At 41.5% G+C, this 19,177-nt stretch overlaps 1 protein-coding gene across 1 annotated transcript in view; it reads left to right on the top strand.

The window, feature by feature from the left end:
* TOX3 (TOX high mobility group box family member 3) overlaps window positions 1-19,177 on the top strand; it is a 103,876-nt gene that overhangs the window by 59,281 nt on the left and 25,418 nt on the right. Inside the window, exon 2 of the mRNA XM_040633302.1 lies at window positions 14,949-15,014. Coding sequence (XP_040489236.1) covers window positions 14,949-15,014 — 66 coding nt within the window. The remainder of the gene's footprint in view (window positions 1-14,948; window positions 15,015-19,177) is intronic.

The raw sequence follows: 19,177 nt of genomic DNA, 5'->3' as shown, positions 1-19,177 counted from the left end.
TTTGTTGTTAGAGTGAGTAAACGAATGAACAGTAAAAATTGATTATTGCTGTTCTTTTTTTCCAGGATTTTTATTTACTTACATGCTTTATACTGATAGAGATTAGGGAAGTCCTTCCTGAGCAGTTCCATTGTAAATATATTTTTTTCTGAGTACAGAGCTAGTAGGTACTAATTTTAGAAAGCATACAAAAATAAAAGAAGAAAAATTTTATTACACTGTGTATGGTTTTGAATCATGGTGTTTGTACCCTGGCCATTTTCCTATGTCATTAAAACCACTTCAGAACTGTTTAAAATAAAATCAATAAATTTGAGACATACAGCCTTTCTAGAATGTTTATATTTGATGCAGTTAAACTCTCACAAAGACCTTGCCTAGTTAATGAAGTTTCTCTACACTCCTGGAGTCCATAAGGTTTGATGAAAGCTGGGCTCCATTTAAAATGTATTACATTGTATTTAGCGTCAAAGACACATTTTCTACTTCAGTACTACTGCTACTTTGTAAAACTCCGTGTGATTATCCCGACCTTTCATCATTCACGTTTCTCAAGAGCAGGGTGAGGATTCCTTGGTCAATATTTGTCGCAGAGCAATACTCTATGTAGTTCCAGGTGACCACATAAAGCATGAACTTTGGGGTCTGCCGTTAGAAATTGTAATTGCATCTCTTTGGTAAAGTTACTTTTCTTGTATTAAAAACTGCCCTGACTAGTAGAGGGAGCAGCTCTAAAATAAACTTTGGCCAACAGTCATGCATCGGGATGTGAGGGTTTAGCTCATTTTCGAAAGGCGTGTGCGGGGGGTTTGTCATTGTTCGATGCTGGAGCGAGATGCATACTTGGTATTTGCTCTGCTGGGCTCTAACGGTCAATGCCAGGGTCAGGAACGTTGACCCGATATTAACATATACCTTGTTCTCTGGAGGGTTTATTTTCCTATTGGGGAAATCTCATCTTTTACGTTGAACTCTCTTCTCTATGTACTTTTTTCCTCCCCCAGTTGTTCATTAGATATTCAGCGTTACCTCTTTATCACCTTATGAAAGTTATTAAAGCATTAGAGTGAAACAGTTTGGGCAATAAGCATGGCTTTTGAGGGCATGGTCTTTCTGTGAGCGCTTATTTTTGGTATGGAGTGTTTCCACAGCCCGATGGGGAAGGGACTAGCTTATGGCCAGTACCAGATGGATACCCCTCATGGAATCTGTTACTTATCCCAGGGGGCCCTATTATACGGGGTTTGTTTTCAATATTAATCTTGATATGAAAGCAGCTGCAGTTCTTTAAAAAAAAAAAAAAAGATCATACCTCTAACTTATTTTTATGATGGCCAAAGAAATTTATAGATAGGCTTTATAGACGGATCTTACTTTTTCCCTCCGTTATTAACCAGCGCTGTGAAATGTGTAGCAATTTGTCCTTTGTGCCATATATATTCTTCTGCTCGCAGCAATGAGAGGGGAAAAAAAATTTCTTTCTAGGAATAAATGGAGTCAGTACAGGTTGGTAATGTGTATACTTGAGTCACCATAAAAAGGTGCTAACATTTTATTTTAAAGCTAAGCAGTTTGTCCTTTTGTAATAAAGTTCCTAAGCAAAAATTTCCTCCCCAAATGAGGTTGCATTTTAACTGTGGTGTGTCCAGAGGGTGGGGCAGTTTTTTTTTAGATAGTATCCGTAAACTGCCTTTAGCTTAAAAAGCAGCCTCACGAATATCCCTTTATTATTGTTTTAAGATTTTTGCATCTGTTTTACCTCGGTTTTGGTCACTTTTGCATTTACGACTTGATAACAATTTTCCTACACACAGTTGAGTCACTCTTCTGGAATAGAATTGGGATTTTGCTGAAGTGCGTAAAATTTGATATATGATTTAAGGAGAGCTGCTTACAAATTGCTGTATAATCACATCTCTTTAAATTCATGCAAGGAAATGTTAAGGTAATCTTGAACGTATTAGTATACAATGGCTTTTTGAGCTTCCAAGAATAAAATGCCTCCTTTATTTAGGAATACTTAAATTCATGGTATTTTATATAAAATGCTAAAATGAGTTTGGGCTATATACCAGATTAACATTGGCATCTTGACTGAATTCCGTTATTTGTCTCCCAGATGAAAGACAACGGCCCCGACTTTGAAGAGATTTTATTTTATGGTTATATTTAAGAAGCCATTAGCCTCATACTCGAAGTAATTAAAATATGGGTCTAGGGGAAAAAACAAAACCCTCCCTTTTAAAAGTGAACATGTTATGAAATCTTAAATTACAGATTTTGGAATAGCTGGTTGCAAGAAACATAATTTTTCTCCCTCCTGCCCCAAGACCTTTCCAGAAGTGGGATTTTGAGTCTTACGTGAGCCCTATACTGGTCAAAGATGTTAGATTAAAAAACAAACATAACTGGTAAGATACAGAAAATTAATGAAAGCTGTACGATCACCCATCTGGTAAAAAGTTGTCCCTACAGAATTCAGGCAATCATAAAATCACAGAAAGATGCATGTAATCAAGATGTTCTTGCCGTGTGAGCAAAAGCTCCCTGCCACCAGCGCATAAAACTCTAGCCCTGACATGTTTCGGTAGCCAGGACCCTGCCAGTAGTTTCTTGAATGCTCATTCTTATCAGGTAGTGGAGCCTTTTTTCTTAAACTTTCGGAAATGATAGGTGTGAATCCATAGACAAGAATCCTGTTTGATTTAAATGATGGATATATTATATGTGGTTGGGATCTTCGTATCACTTGATGATTTTTGCGTTAAGTCGGCTCGTAGTATTTGGTTTATCAAATATGACTGAGACTGGAAAACAAACACATGAAGTCACTTACAATTCTTCAGGAAGAATTTATAGACTTACTGCTCTTTTGTAAATGTTAGCCATAGCCTACCATGTTACACTATTTCTGTTTCTTGATGTATTTGCAGCAGGGGGGAAAAAAGCAACTGAGTATTTATGTGAATGGAAAGCTTCCTTGCTGTCAACCAACTGGCTGATACGTATTTGAAACACATTTCAGTAATCCTTGATTGCCGCCAATAATCTTATAAGTACATCTATCCAAAGTCAGCATAATGCCCACTTGAAGAAAGACCGCTGATGGTGTTTGGATTGTGCAGAAGCAATAATCCTGTAATATTTATTTTAAAAATACTCGGAATATCTTTTGTTTATGCTTAATGTGCGCGCTGATCTATATCAGGGTTTCTCCGTCTTGCTACTGTTGACATTTTGGACCGGACACTTCTTTACTGGGGGAGCTGCTGTCTGCAGGATAAGATGTTTAGCAGCGTCCCTGGCTTTTGCCCACTGGACACCAGAAGCAGCCCCTAGTTGTGGCAGTAAAAACTCTCTCCAGACATTATCAGATGTCCCTGGGGGGGGGGGGCAAAATTGCCCACGGTTGAGAGTCCGTGATCTGCGTACCTCTCTCCTTCTGTCTAGGAATCTACACGATGCCTTTATTTGCATATCTGTATTAGCATATTTGTTCTAGGCACCCAAACACGCGACACTTTAGGAACACGACGTTTTATACTTTAGAGATCAAAGAACAGAAGACCGATAATAGGAAGTCATGGATGTTTTGAAGGAATTCATGATAAATCAAAATTACAAGGGACCAACTGAAGTAAGAGAGCATGAGTTTTACCATTGGTTAGTAGGGTTTAGTTACGGCACTCAAGAAATGCTGTAATGGGTTAAAACCTTTTCGCTTAAGAAACTGAGGCCTATTGGACTTCGTTTGTTGTTCCTCTCTTACATTGGAAGTTTCATATGGTGTGCAAGACATGCCACCCAGGAGACTCACTCAGGGTATTCGGTATAAATAGGTCACATCATTAGAGACCTTAAAGTTTGTTTGCAGTGGAAAGTCTCTGAGGCCCTTCGTCATTTGATTGCAGCATGAACCACAGAGTCTAGAAGCATGAGGAAAAGAACTCCGATTTTATCTTCCCTGATTTCCCTTTCTGATTTAAGGCTTGGCCATACTTTGGCAGACCTTAACAGTGCTTCACCTGAATTCGACGTGGACTGAATCACGTGTGTAGAAAAGGAAATAGCTTGGTTACACATTTTTCACTACACCAAAGCTGCCAATTGGAAGGACCCCCGAGCTTGACCCCGAGGCACTGCCTTATCAGTTGAGTACCTACTGTGTGCCAGGCAATGGTGCTTGGAGGCCAGTGAGGCTCTTATATAACCTGTGCCCTCAAGGGACACAGACGTGGAAGTTGATCACTTGAGCATAGCTCAGAGCGATGCACAGACCGCCTTGGAGCTTGGAGGAGGAGAACTCGGTGCAGCCGGGGGTGGGCACGGTGGTCCCAAGGCGGACTTTTCCAAGGGGCTAGTTCCTGACCGACCTTGCCGATGGCACCTACTGTGCGCGTCAGTGGATCCATTTCCTATAAACGAATTCACACTGAAGGGCCTCTGACAGAGGAGATCTAAGTTCTTATTCCTCCCAGGGCTACTAGAGTTTATCACGAGACACAGCCCTTTCTAAACCCAGGTGACGGACTGTACTGCTAGCCACGGAAATCTGCACGTGACGGTCAAAACTTCGGGGGCCAGAGTCGTTCTGGTTCTAATCCAGACCTCAAGGAAAGTAGCCACCTTTTCCATCCAGACTCGTAACTACTCTTAGCTCTATCATTTCAGTGATTTTCAAGAAACCAGAACAGACCAAGCACATCTGTCTTACAAGTTGCTGTCATTACATGAAAGACGCCCACAGTTTCCCAGAAACAATTGAAAACACACAGAATAGACATTATTCTTACTTTCTGGAAGTTATGCTCCGAATCTTATTATCTGCTGCTTCTTGGTGGCTGCTCTTGCCCTCACTTAGGTGTGTAGTCTCGCCTCCACCTACAAACATGTGTGAATCTCCTTTTATCCATACAGCACGTTTGAGCTAAACCTCTCCAAAGTATACTCTGTACCCGCTAGCTCCTGTTTGAACCTTCCCTCTACCTTCTCTGCCAAGAAGGCTTGTATCCCCATTTCTTGGTCAGCCAGGCCCACTTTTATGACATAAGGCCTTTGCCCAGGTAGTTTTCTCTACCACGATGCTCTTGTCTCACAGGCAAGCTCCTATGCATCCTTCAAGGCCCCACTCAAATGACTCCTCTTCTTTGAAATCTTCTGCTGACCTTTCATGGGGAGTGCTTTGCATATATCCATACACAGTAGCACCTGTCATGTGAAGTCTGAGTCTTACATATTTTTTACCCAATATCCACCATTATCTCTTTTATATTATAGGCACTTAATACATACTACATAAAATATTTCCATCAGCCATTTATTTTTCCCAGATGATCAAAGTCCTAGCTTTCCAGGCGCCTCACTCTCAGCTTTCTGACATTTACCAAGTACCTCTTCCATATAAGACCATTTGCTGGGGGGCCTTGTGTTGTCTCACTTCTTACACAGCCCAGTCCCCCCAAAGCTCCATTCTTCTGTCCTCAGAAGTAAAGAAACAGAAATTCAGAGTGGTGACATGAAGCGCCTTCCTGGTGATCTCCAACTTGTAAGTGACAGAACTGGGATTTGAACTTGGATCTCTCTGGCCCATTCATTCACTCACACGTTCAACAAATATTTACTGAGCACCTACATACCATGGGCCACCCATTGTCCTAGGGCCAGAGGAGACCACATGGAGCCAGTTGTGAAGCAGAAACCTACATAAATCGAGGAGAGAGTGGTTGGGTCAGGAGGACGGCAGGTGCAAAGGCCCAGTGAAGAGAGCGAGGAGTAGTCAGGGCAGTGTACTTGGGGCTTAGTGAGGAGGGAGTTTGGAGAAGCAACCAGCAGCCAGATCATACAGGAATGTGGATTTTACTCTGAGTATCATTGGGAAGCCGTTGGAGTTCTTTGGGTTCTCCCGCTCTGCCGATAGAAGCCATGACAGTGTATAAAGCAGACATGCGTGGTCTGTTCTGCTTTCTGCAGGGCTCACTGAAATGTTACCTTGCCATTAGTACAGACGGAAAAGGTGGCTTTTTAGGTACAAACCCATTTAGTCCTCAAAACCTTGAAGCACACAGAGGCCCAGTAGCTCCTGCACGGTTCCATGGCTAGCAAGTGGATCAGTGGGGATTTGAACTTGGCTTTAAGAACTTGCCTAGCATCCCACAGCTAGTTTGGCAGGATTGGAGGTCAAAGCCAGTTAGTGTGACTGTCGAGATGTAGTGTTCTCTGTATTCGAGTCTGCAGCCTCCTGCCAACCTTGAAGTCTTCTTAACTGGTCTTGCTTCCAATTTTTCCCAGTAGTAACCTTGTCCACCTCAGACTCAGGTGTCGGTTTTCCATCTCTCTCTACTTCTTCCTTCCAACAAAATCCTTCACGGACCTTCCGATTTAGTGCATTTCAAAATGTTTAGATGGGCCTTCGGGGCTCTCCAGGGCCTGGCTGCCTTGTCATCTCCCCCAGCCGGCCTCCCCCTCTCAGTAACGGGCACCCCCCTGCGGCCACATTGGTCTCTGCATTGTTCACTTCGGTCTGCAGCTTCGCAAACTCCATTCCCTCTGCCTGGGACGCCCCCTCCTCCTCCCTCCTTCCTTGTTCAAGACTTGTTCCTCAGAGTGGCCATTCCCTTTTGGTTCTTCTAAATGTGCCTATCATTTGTCAGCGTCGCTCCCCGACTTGGCCCCTAGGTTGAAAAATGTTTTTGCCCCATCTCCCTAACTGGGTTGTCATCCCTTAAAAGCAACAAGAGTATCTTCTATTTCTTGCTGTCTTTGGAAAGGTAGATATATTCCCCAGACATATCCTATTAGTTGGTATCTAGTAGGTTGGTATCTAGTAGGTCCCGGGTTCAGAGTTGGTAAGGCCTTGTGGGGGGCCGGGGGGAGAAGCCAGAATTACACCAAAGATGTGGCCGCTTAGCCACATATGCGCTACAACTGGCTTCTTTTCGTTGGTGTGTGTTTAAGGCAAATCGGGGCTTTCTCTTCCCATTCTCTGAATATTGGTGATGGCTGGCTTGCCGGGCCAGTCCCAGAGATTGCTCCATTTTTGTTAAAAAGAAAACTTGATTTGGGAAGCTTAGCATCCTCTCCTCTGCTTCTATTTGTTTTTCTGATATTAAACAAGTGCAGTTGGGTTTGAGAGGGTGTTGTGGGTTGTTTTTTTTTTCCCTTGCCACCTCTAACTAGTCCAGATGGTTATGCAATTTACAGACTCAAATGTGTCCAGATCATGAAAATCCAAAGGCCTCCGTGTTTGGGTAGAGTCCATATGTTTAGGCATTGTTGTTCCTTGTGTGGGTCCACAGAACTTGCTGAGAAATCTAATAGTGGTACTTGCATTCTCTAGTTGGTCCAACTTAAGATGTTCCCGTTCTTCCTTCCACTCATGAGGGTTGGGAGAGGGGCTATCGGTCACCTGGTGGATGGTTCCATTTTCCTGGAAGTGAGGACGGTAAGAAGAGATTGGAAGTAATTGAGCCCGAGCCTCTATTGCTCTCACAAAACAGCTCGGGCTACATCAGCATTTCAGTGAGATCATCATCAGATGTACGGAAAGGTTTATTAAAAAAAAAAAGAAAGAATGGTCTAAAATGAACGAGGCTAGCTATTTTCAAATATTAGTGTGTCCTAGAATTCCTGAGAAGCTGGTTAAGCGTACAGATTCGTAGGGCCCCGTCGCCTAGAGATTCTGGTACAGTAAACTTTGGGGAATCAAGGAATCCGCATTTTTAACAGGTATCTGGTTAATCCGGTTAATTGGTGGTCCCTGGCATCACACTTTGAGAAACTCTGACCTAGCCGATAAAGCAAACATTTAAAAAAAAAAACAAAAAAAACAGAGTATTTTAAATTAGAAAAAAAAAATCAACTGTCATATTTATTACGAAGTATTTAATACTCAGAGTCTTGCCCCCTTGATGTTAGATGGTTGGCTTTCTCTTCCCTGGACTCTCTGCCTGCAGGCCAGAGTCAGTGTGGTTCACTCTAGTGCGTTTGCAACCACCAGGGCCCCTCCCCTTCACACTCCAGCCCGCCCACCCAGGCCTCTCGATCTTTTCTATAAAAAGGTTGGTGCGTTTTCTAGAATAAAACTTTTTTTTTCCAAGCTAAGTATCTCAAACGTTTAAAATATTAATTTTATTAGAATATAGAACTCTTCCTTATTTCCCCTTCTTTCCCGTAGGTGTGGTTTGTGCAGGGACCTGTGGGGATTGATGCTTGGTTTCTCCTTTGGGTTGAATTTCAAGTGCTTAGCCCGGGCCTGGAGAGCAGTTCTGCATACCAGCGTTTCCCATCTAGAAATTAATTTGTTTGTTCGCTCATTCAATACAGATTTGTTGAACACCTACTATTTATCAAGCCCTCTTCTTGGCACTGGGACATCAGTGTAAACAAGTGCAACACATGTTTATCCTCATTAAATTTACATTCTAGTTGGGGGAGAAAGACAATAAATATGTTATGTGGAACAGTGTTACGGAAAGAAATCAAGATGGAGAAGAGGGATAGAAAATGGCGGTGGAGGAGGAGGGCTGCGGAAGCCATTTTATAGCGTAGTCAGAAGGTGACATTTGAGAAAAGACTCCAAAGGAGGGGAAGTGAGTCAGCCATGAGGACATTGTTGGGGATGATGGTTCTGGTAGAGGAACCAGTTGGTACAAAGGCCCTGAGGTCGGAATGTGTCTGGGGGCCTAGAGGAGCAACAGGGAAGCCAGCAGGGTTAGAGTAGGACAAGCAAGGGGGAGAACATTGGCCCAAGGTTCAGAGAAGAAATGGGGGGCCATTTTGAGGTCTTCCTCCCTGGGGGAATAGGAAGCCATTTAAAAGTCCTATGCAGAGGAGAGAGAGGATCTGAGTTAGGTTTTCAAGGGATCTCTTTGACTCTGTGCTGAGAACAGACTGGTAGACAGCATGGTAGAGCCAGCAGGACCGGCTAGCAGGTGACCACGGTGACCCAGGAGGGAATGGGTGGCTTGGGCTTGGGTGACAAGGTGGTCAGCTGTGGGGGCATAACCGGAAAGATGAGCCAACAGAATCTTTGATGATTTGATGGCGGAAGGGAGAAAGAGTGGATTCAAGGATGATTTGTGGCCTGAGTCACCGGAAGTGAGTCATCTCCCCATCAAAGGAGATGGGGAAGGCTGTGGGTGGAGCGGGTTTGGGGAGAAGATGAGGAATTCAGTTTTGTGCATATGATCGAGCTGCCTATTGACATCCAAATGCAAATGCTGTAGGCAGTTGGATAGATGAGTCTGGCGCTCGGGGAGATCATTATCTAGGAGTTTTTAGCATATGGAAAGGCAAATAATATTTTTGAAAGTTTATTTTCTTAAAAAAATCTTGCTTTATATTTGAACCTCTTAATCTGTGTCTGCATATGTATGTGTATGTGCATAATTATACATATGCACGTATATCACCCTCTCTCTGTATGGAACTCTCTATACATAATTAGCAGAACCGTGTGCCCGCGTCTGTGTCTCTTCTCCCGCAAATTATACGTCCTGGTCCGTTGTTTGCAGTTTTTTGTTTCCAGGCTATTGTGGAACCCAGAACCTTTGGTACAGACTGCCTTTACTCCAGATCCACCCCCGAGAATCACCAGTCTTTATTGTCATCTGCCACACTGGGCTTGTGTTTGTTCACTCTCTGGGGCTCTCTGTCTTGAAACAGATGACCGCTGCTGGAACTGGTTAAAACTTGATGATCTCGGGTGAGTTCTTTTCCACGGGGGTAGGTAGGCGAGCCTTTGAGAGTGTGTGAACTTTGTTGAGTGAGAGGGACGCTGCCTTCGCATCACGTGACCGTGCTTGGCACACTGGAGCCACGATGGCACAGTTCATTTGTGTAAGCAACTTGACAGATGTCCTTACTGAGGCATCAAATTGGATGGTGTCTGCTAACAAATCTAATGGGAAAAAAAGAAAAGAGAATTCGAAGGATTATCTTTTTTTTAAGGATTAAATTTGTGCCATTTAGCTGTTTGATACCCTGTAGTTAATGGCGCTTTATTAGAAGCCCGTACAATTCTTCACATGGGTGTCAAAATAATTTCAGTGCAAATGATGTTGTGTGGACTCATCAGGCTGAAGTATTCGTCTTGTGATTACAGATGGGTTTTTGTCTGTACTGCTCTACTTTCTTCCAAGCCTTTTGCTGCACAAGCTAGAATTAACAATCTCCATTAATTTACTTTGGCACTTCACACGGTGAGACAGGCCATGAACACGATGGTCTTTAATAAATTTTTTTTAGAAATCCTGCAATGCTCCTTTTTTAATTGATGGCCTTCATAAATTGTATTTGCCGAAGCTGTAATTATTCATCAAGCAGCAAAAGCAAATGTACCTCCAAGTACAATGAAGATGTTCTTTTGTGAAATTATTAAGACACAGAAGTTCGACATGCAGAGTAATTTAGTTCTGCTTTATAATTATATCTTTGGGGATTATATCTTTGGGGATCACGTCGATTAGAGCCTATCAAAGCGGAAAGGACCAATCATCACCAGTGTACTTCATAAATGCCCCTGCCTCGCAGTGACCATTCCCCCAATATATAAGCTCTTGGAAACCATTGGAATCAGCGTATTTCTTTCATAATGTTTTTATACATTCTTCCCAATAGGTAACTCTTGGTTTCACCCAATGTTCATTTAGTGTATTTGAAATATTTCGTTTTAACTCCTGAAATCACATTATAAAACCTTATATTGGTTGAGTTAGGGGTCTTCCAAGGAATATCCCTGGAGAGCTACCATCTAGGAAGTTTGGAAATCAGCCAATTAAGAGGACCCAGAATGCATAATTTCTAGAAATTCTTATTCAGGTGATTCGTGAAACGCGTAAACTTTACCGTAGTCCAAAATGAGGATATTAGCTTTGGTAAAGATTCAGGGAAAATAAAGAGTATTTTCAATAAAGGCTTTGGAACAAGGTTTCCCAGAGTGTTCCCACAGACTCTTGTGGGGGAAACCAAAAGCAACATCCCGTGGCAAATTTGGGGGGAGGGGGAGGTTTACTATTTCCCACTTAAAAAAAAAATATAAGCTCCAACCAGACAGGAACTTTGTCATCTTTCTCACCATTTTGTGGCCAGTGCCTTACACACAGGGGAGCACATAAATAAATGTTTGCTGAATGAGTGAGCAGCAGGACTTCTCAGAACATTTAACCTGGTGTAGAGGGCACTGTGGCTCATCAAAGAGCGGCAGTGGTCTGCAGCCTTTCTCAAACTTATGGGCCTTGGAACTCTTTCCTTGAGGAGCATTCTCCTAGACCGAGGTACCTGGAAAACCCCCCTGGGAAATTCGAGCCCTGAATCGATCACCGAGTGAAATAGTCAAGGTTTTGTGGCTGTTGGAACGTAAGTGATACATATTGTGAGGCAAGAGGGATGCCAGACTCCCATGTTTGTGTCTGTGATTTGGGGCATTGACCCATAGAAGCCTCAGTCTGTTTATCTATAAAATAGGGATAATAATGATTTTTTTTTTTCAAACTTGTTCCGGGGAAAATAAATTACATTTAGTCACACTTGGAAAAGTTAAATGAAGCAATGTATGTAGAGGGCTTCTCAGAAGAATTATTATTATTAATATCATTATCGTTCTCAATATCATCATCAAAAAATAGGTGATAAAATTGCGCCAGTCAACATGTGTGATGATGAGACACTGAAGTTAAAGAAATCTGATCAATCTTTCTAATCCCTCCCCCTTCAATGAACATTGGAGCGCTTATAATATGCTGGGCATTGTTGTTACTTTTGGGGGAGACAGTGGTGAATGCAGTGAAGGCCCTGTCCCTCATGGACCTAGGGATTTTTTGTAATATATTGTGTTTACCGATGTCACTGTCTCTTAGAACATAAAGTAAATTTAATTGTACACAATTCAGTTAAAGTTAATTGTTCTGAGGTCATTATATTAGAGATCTGCCCCAAAGGATCACTTTTTCTCTCAGAATCAGATCTGTTTGTACACAAAACGACTAACGGAGGATTCATAAGTAACATTTTAAAATAAAACAAATTAAATTAAGCTAGTGTTATCAGATAAGGTAAATCAAATGGGAAGTGACATCCCTTTCATCCTGATCAGTTTAACCACACTGTAGGGTGGCCAAATTTAGCAAGTAAAAATACACAGTAGCCCGTTGTAGTTGAATCACAGATAAATAGAGAATACCTTTTTTTTTAAGTATAAGTATATCCCAAATAGTGCGTGGGACATACTTATACTTTAAGTTCTTTACTTGAAAGCCAAATGTAACTGGCTAGCCTCTATCTTACCCGGCTACCCTACCACACTAAACCAGAGGCCCCTGCCACCTGTGCAAGAGAAAGGCATTTCCCTGCCTAAGTCAACATTTGCGGCCATCTTTGTAGGGGAGGTATTTTTACCCCAAACTGAACAGAAACCTTCGCTTCTATTTGAAATGATTTATAACTGTTCCCGCCTGATCGCCAAGTGTTTCCAAATTAAAAGCCATTAATTAAGGCCTTATATAGATACAAAAGATATGCAAGGAGTGCTTTGTAATTCCAGCTCAGTACTTCAGGTGAGAGCTTTTCAAATTACGTGGACCACTGGAGCCACCTGCTTGACTAAACGCAGCGCGGCGGGCGCGTGGCTCATCAGTGCACCGCGGTGCCAGCATTGTTACTGATTTTTCTCATTTCTCCAGGGCAAATACTAATTAATGGATACAATTCACAGCTGATTAGCTGTAGTTTCTTCAGTAATTACATTCGCATACTAACTGTTCAGAAGAGGATTTCTAACCCAGTTCTTATTTCACTCTAAGCTTAATTTGTTTTTTGAATTGTTTAGGCCCTTAGTTTAATAGCCATTTTATTTTTCTTTGTTGTTTTAGGTGCTATTAGATAATAAGTGAGTTTAATCTTAAAAAAATACTCTTTGATAATGAGCTGCTTTCCTTAAATGGATTTCTAATTCCCCAACAAAACCTACATTTAAATAACGTTAAAGCTGGGATGCAGACTGCCCGGCGTTCCGGGGAGGCGGAATGGGTGTCTGGAATGCACATCGCGACCCAGGTTCTCAGAAATACCCAAAAAGAACATTCGGAATGGAGGCCTGAGATTTTATCCTAGGATCATTAATTCATGGCAAATTCCAAGACAGAAAGCTATGCTTTTTCTTGCATATAATTCACATTGTAGAAAAATGGGGAAAATATGTCAGTGTCTGGGGGCAGGGTGGGCGAGGGGGAAGCAGTCCGCGTGCACCTGCTTACATATGTACCTTTCTTAATTTTAAAATTATTTTTTAAACCACTTTACTGAGATACGATGGACACACAACACATACAGTAGCTACTTGCATGTTTCACGTAGACACCTTGGTGAGTCTGGAGATAAGTATACGTGGGTGAAACCATCCCCCCACATTTTTGATATCACATGCCTTCAGAGAAACTAGATAAAGGCCTTTCTTAAGTGCTAACAAATACATCTTTCAGAAATCCTTATAAAGATGTTTATCCAAATGAATCTGAGGGCTCATTGTGCGAGTGTGTGTTTAGGGGTCGTTTTCCAGGGTGGGATTTTGCTGCTGTAGACCACAGAAGCACTCCAGAGCCATTAGAGCCTTTCGTGGAAATCCTGCTTAGTTCTTGGATCCCTGACATGATAAAGTGTAGCACGTCAATCCCACTTCTGTGCACGAATCTTACAGGTTGAGTCAGGGGCTGAGAGCCCCCTGGAAATAAGTGTTGGGTTTGCCGAGAGGAGGATTATGTGGGTCTTCCATATCTATGTGTCTATATTTATTCTCTACATTTATCTGTGTATCTCTAGTTCTCTCTCTTTCTGTCTCCCCTTGGGAAAGTTATGCCTTTTACTTTAAATAATTAACTAGCTCTATTTATATTAGAGAATGGATATATACATTTCACCCTTTGGAGACCAAACCTGTGTTTTATTTGATGTTCTGAAGGAAGGAAACAATGCACATTATAAAAAAGAAGGGCGTTCTTGCACCATTTAAAAATGATGAAAATAATATACTTCCAAATAATTATGCTCACAGAGCCTTTCCATGTTGCCAGACTGATAATGAAATGTTTAAAGCAACAAAACGTGCCCACTTATACCATCTGAACCTGAAAATACATTTCTGGCAAAATCCAAGTTTTACATTTTGATAACAGGTCTCTCGCAGTAAAGAGCTTATGTCTGAAATGCTGATACAGTCTTATTTGTGATGGTATGAATGGGCTATTGTGTTAGGGAATTAAATAAAAATTGCTGTGTTCATAGGATCCCGCTTATTTTTTAAACCTCTTTGCACTTAACGTTACATGGAGAGATTAAATATCACTGTTTTCAACAGCTCTGATGGACATAGATATCGTGTTCCAACTCTGGAGATTTTAAAAAAGTATATTCTTTAGTCTCATTATTTATTTACATTCATGCCACACCCCCGTGCACGAGAAAATAGAATTTGAGTCCCCGAGAATTGAATTCCATTCCCTTTATTTCACGTTTTAACCTCCTCGCACTTGTGACATCTGTTCCTGAAAAGTACGCCACGAAATCCCAGCATGCTCTAAAAATGTGTCAAGGTGATTTTCTTGGGAACTTTGCCTTGCACCCTCTGACGAATAAGGCCAATTCAACAAACCACAGCCACTCGTGACCAGTTGGCCGAATGTTTGTCAATCGTCTCCCTTCGCCTCCAGTCTTGATGAGAAACAACACCATTTTCTAGAAATTTCAAGTTAACTTAACTCTGTGCTCTGTTTCCTGAGAGAAGCAGCCAACAGCATGTAGCACAGAGCCTCTGTCACAGTTCACATTGGGTCTGAGGAAAACCACTCTTTCATCTCGTGACACCAGCATTCTTGCCAAATCCCATCTGAGTATTAAGTAAACCACCAGGATTCTTTATTTTTCTGCATATTAACGCAAAACAATCTGTTTTCTTTCAGTTTGGGAGTAACAATAATTACATGAACATGGCTGAGGCGAACAATGCTTTCTTTGCCGCCAGTGAGGTAGGTGTCTGTCTTCATATGTCTGTTCATGTTTTATGTGTCATTTACATCATTTAAAAGGCTTGGAGGGAGAAGCAAAGAATCGAATTTATCTCTCTTATGTGGTGCAAGGTAACGACTTTGGAGGAGAAATGAGAAAAACCTTTTGGAAAAGAAAGTGACCTGACAAGTCTATCTCTTGTCCAGAGGCAGTTACGGACGTTAGTAATTCACACACATCCGTTGATGAGAAGAAATATACATGCAAACACAAGTAAATAGAGAAGAAAGTGCATAAAATCTGTCTATCCAAATTGGCATCTAAAGCAAATTAAAGTGGTGATTTTGAAAACTAGGGTGGAAGTGACTTTCAATAGAAAATATTTCAACTTCACCCAGCTCTGGGGATAATTTCATTAAGATGCCACGGTTTGGGAAATGATGTGGCAGAAAAGTATTAGAGTTTCTTGGGTCTTCACAGGGAGTGATGTGAAGTGAGTGTTTTGTCCTCTTGTTAGATTCCCCACGGCCTGTTACAGTGCCTGGCACATAGTAGGTGTTCAGTGAATATATAGAGAATGAATGAATGGATGAATGAATGAAAGGATATGCTCCAAGACTTGGCCATGGGGGGAAAAACTGGGCAGCCAATTCTAGAGGCAGCACCACGCAGGCTCTGGGTTTGTCTAGAACGTACTGGAACAAATGGAACAAACGTGTTCTTCTTGCTGTTTTTACCGCATTCCCTACTTACTGACCTACGGCTGTTGTCTGGGCTCATTGGCCTGGCCTCCAGAAAAACCTCGATCTTGATGAGATCAAGAAAACAGTTTCCTAAAAAGAAAAAAAGAAAAAAAAAGGCAAACTGTGATATTTCAGATTTTAAAACAAGAACACACAGGTGAAAGTGGTCCAAATGGGACATTTCCTCTTGGGGTTCCCGTAATAAAAAGTCTTCATTTTCCAAATACATTCAAATATAGGAAACTGAACTAGCTTGACCCCAGAGGATGAAACTCATAATGGCTTTGTAAATGATCTTGGTACAGGGAAGCAAGTGGCACGAAAGAAATTAACTTGGAGAAATTATCAGAAAAAAATGGGGAATCAAGAATTAAGGGTATTCGTAGCTTAATCATTTTTTACAGTGACCATCCTCTCTCTCACCAAGAAGACGGCCCAGATAAGGGATATTGTCTGGCACTGGCTGCTATGTTGTTTGTGATAATGAACACAAACCCCATCTGTAAGGACAACATGATGTTTCATTCTGTAGGATTTTTNNNTTGAATCAAACATTGATGAAAGCTCTGCTGCCAGCAGCTGCTCAGAGACAATTTAATTCCAGCTGTGATAATTCACCGTGTCAGACTTTGGCTGTTATATGTTGATACAACAGTTCTCTGGATTTGCATTTTTATCAAAAGGAACAAATGTTTTGAACATTTCAGTACAGATGGTATTTAACCATGTACATACTATTTTAACATGTTCAAGGTAAGCACTGAAGACTCAGTATCCGTAAAAAGGAATCACGATAGACTCCGAATGATTAACCTGATTCTGGTCGTACGCAGAGTCGCAGAAGTCAGTGTCTTTTTGTTGGTGGTGGGGCCATATGTGGTTCTTGTGTCATCTCAGACATAGCCAGTGTGTGCGTGCACTCTTTTCTCCAAGGAATGCTTAACTTCGTCGTTCACCTCTCTTTAAAAGTGGTGTCAGATTTTAGCATTTTCCTGGTTATTTATTATAATGTCATTTTATCATATTGTTTTACTAGGTTATGCTGTAGCAATGGACTCGCTTCTTCCTTAAAATTAATTTGTTTTTAAAAAAATTATGCCTCAGGGACGTATTATACGTAAGACATCTCTCTGTGCCTTGACAGAAATAAAAACGAAAGCCTCCTTAGTTTTGACCGCCTAGCGTAAGACATGCTTTGTGTTAGAGTTTAAGAGCTAATCTGATGCGATGATTTCGTCGTACGTCTTTTCTTGAACCAAAAATAAAGCGCAAGTAAATGTTAATGCAGCACATGATAGCATGTGCCTGATTTCCCAATCATTGCATTAAAAGTAAATTTATTTGGTTTTTTAACATTTTAATGAGTGCAAACTAATTCAGGAAGACTTTAGGTTTGAATGCTGTAAAGTCGAAATTGTGCCTGAAACCAATTCCCTTCACATAGATATTGGCCTGTAGATAACACCACGGGGACTGGGAGACTCTGAGTTTGAAATTCACACATTTGCTTTATGTTTTCTGTCTGTGTCATGATTACCCTGACCATTTTTAAAGTGCTTTAAATATTTATTGAAATAATATTTCAAGTGTTAATTACAGTGGTAATGAAAACAGCCAAATGCCACATATCAAGAATGAGTGTTTATCCGTATTGTTAATGTGATATGTTAGATTTCATTAAGCAGTAATGGGGTAGCAAATGAGTCAGAAATTACAGTTGCATCTGTTACTAGACCACATTAGTGCCAAAGTAACGGCAAATGCAGCCATAGGGTTATGTTCATTAGCCAACGACGTTTGTGGCCAACCCATCCCTTTGTGTTTGAGAACTCAGGGTAGCGCAGGAAGACATGGACACCTTTGGAGGCGGGGGGTGGGGGGGGGTCAGGGTTAGAATAAATATGTCAAAGAATCTCATACTTCATTCTAGCTCCCAAATATGTTTTTATGCTATCATGTTTTGCATATATCGAATCTGCTAGAAACCTCAAGATGTTCACTTGTCCCACCATAGCCTCCCATCGCTTGTGACCTCCATATTGCTGGGAAGATACAATGAACAGTTGACAGGTTCTCTATGCAGGGGATGGTTTGGGGTTTTTTTTCCTTTTTCCTTGAGCTTGTTTCTATTTTCTCACGAGTGGTTATTAAGTTATAGCATCATTAATAGTTTGAAGAATGATGGTTTGTAGTCTTAATTAGTTCTCTTAACCGATTGTAGCAGATGCAAATTATCTTGCACCAGTTAATTAAAAAAAAAAAACAACGCTACTAATAATGGACTATGCCTTTGATCCTCTGAGTTAGGAACGAAAAATATCTGACCCTTTCACTCCACCAAAACTGATATCCTAGACCTAGCCCCCCCCACCCCGCCCTGACCCCCCAAAATCCAAGCTGTATTTTAAGAAAGGCATGGCAGCCCTAATTTGCATCCAAAGGCCCTATTTTAAAACACTATCTTTGGGGCGCCTGGGTGGCTCAGATGGTTAAGTGTCTGCCTTCGGCTCAGGTCCTGATCTCCAGGTCCCGGGATCGAGCCCCACATGGGGCTCCCAGCTCAGTGAGGAGTCTGCTTCTTCCTCTCCCTCTGCCTCCCCCCCTGCTTGTGCTCTGTTTCTCTCTCTCAAATGAGTAAATAAAATCTTAAAAAATAAAGTAAAACCCTATCTTTAAGAATCTAAGGAGCAGTGAAGAAAGTAGTGCATTGTTTACTGAAGTCTGGGGAAATAACACTTGTCTAAATGAGTTAGCAGCATCAATGGAGTCAGCGCGCCTCTATCAGTGTATCTCTATGCTCGTTCTATGGGGAGTCTTTCTTTTGTTGTTGCTGTCTTTGTTTTGTTTTACGTGGGCTCTGCCTAGCGTGGAGCCCGACTCGGGCCTTGAACTCAGGACCCTGAGATCAAGACCTGAGCTGAGCTAAGAGTCGGACGATTAACCCCCTGAGCCACCCAGGCGCCCCTAGAGATAGTCTTTCACAGTTGAAGACGGCCAGAAGCGTTCTGATAAACACCCCTTACAATCGTCATAAAAGAAAATAACTCTCCTTATAGTTTAAATAAAAGCACCGGGACCTTCTAATATATGCTCTGATAATCCATATATAAAATTACGTATTACAAACCATCACAATTTCCGTAGAAACATTCACTGCACGTGGGAATATACCAATAAGGAAATTAAAAAAGCAAACCACAAATGTAATATCACTTGTTTTATATGTTGTGGCAGAAAGTAAATATATGTAATGTTCACTTCTGGATTAATGTTGTGTGTGTGCACCACAAGATCGTCAGCATTTTATGAAGCATGTGGATAATGTAAGCGGTTTGAGCTGTTTCGCTAACATATCAATAAAGTGGCAATTTGTTACATAGCCAAACCTAATGTCGCTGACGCCCCAACTACCAACAAAGACAGATGTTGCTAATTAAGGA

The sequence above is a fragment of the Ursus maritimus genome, unplaced genomic scaffold (genome assembly GCF_017311325.1).
Source record: "Ursus maritimus isolate PB19 unplaced genomic scaffold, ASM1731132v1 scaffold_19, whole genome shotgun sequence".
NCBI lineage: Eukaryota > Metazoa > Chordata > Mammalia > Carnivora > Ursidae > Ursus > Ursus maritimus.
Note: the sequence above shows the minus strand (reverse complement) of the source record. Positions and strands in the feature narration are given on the sequence as shown.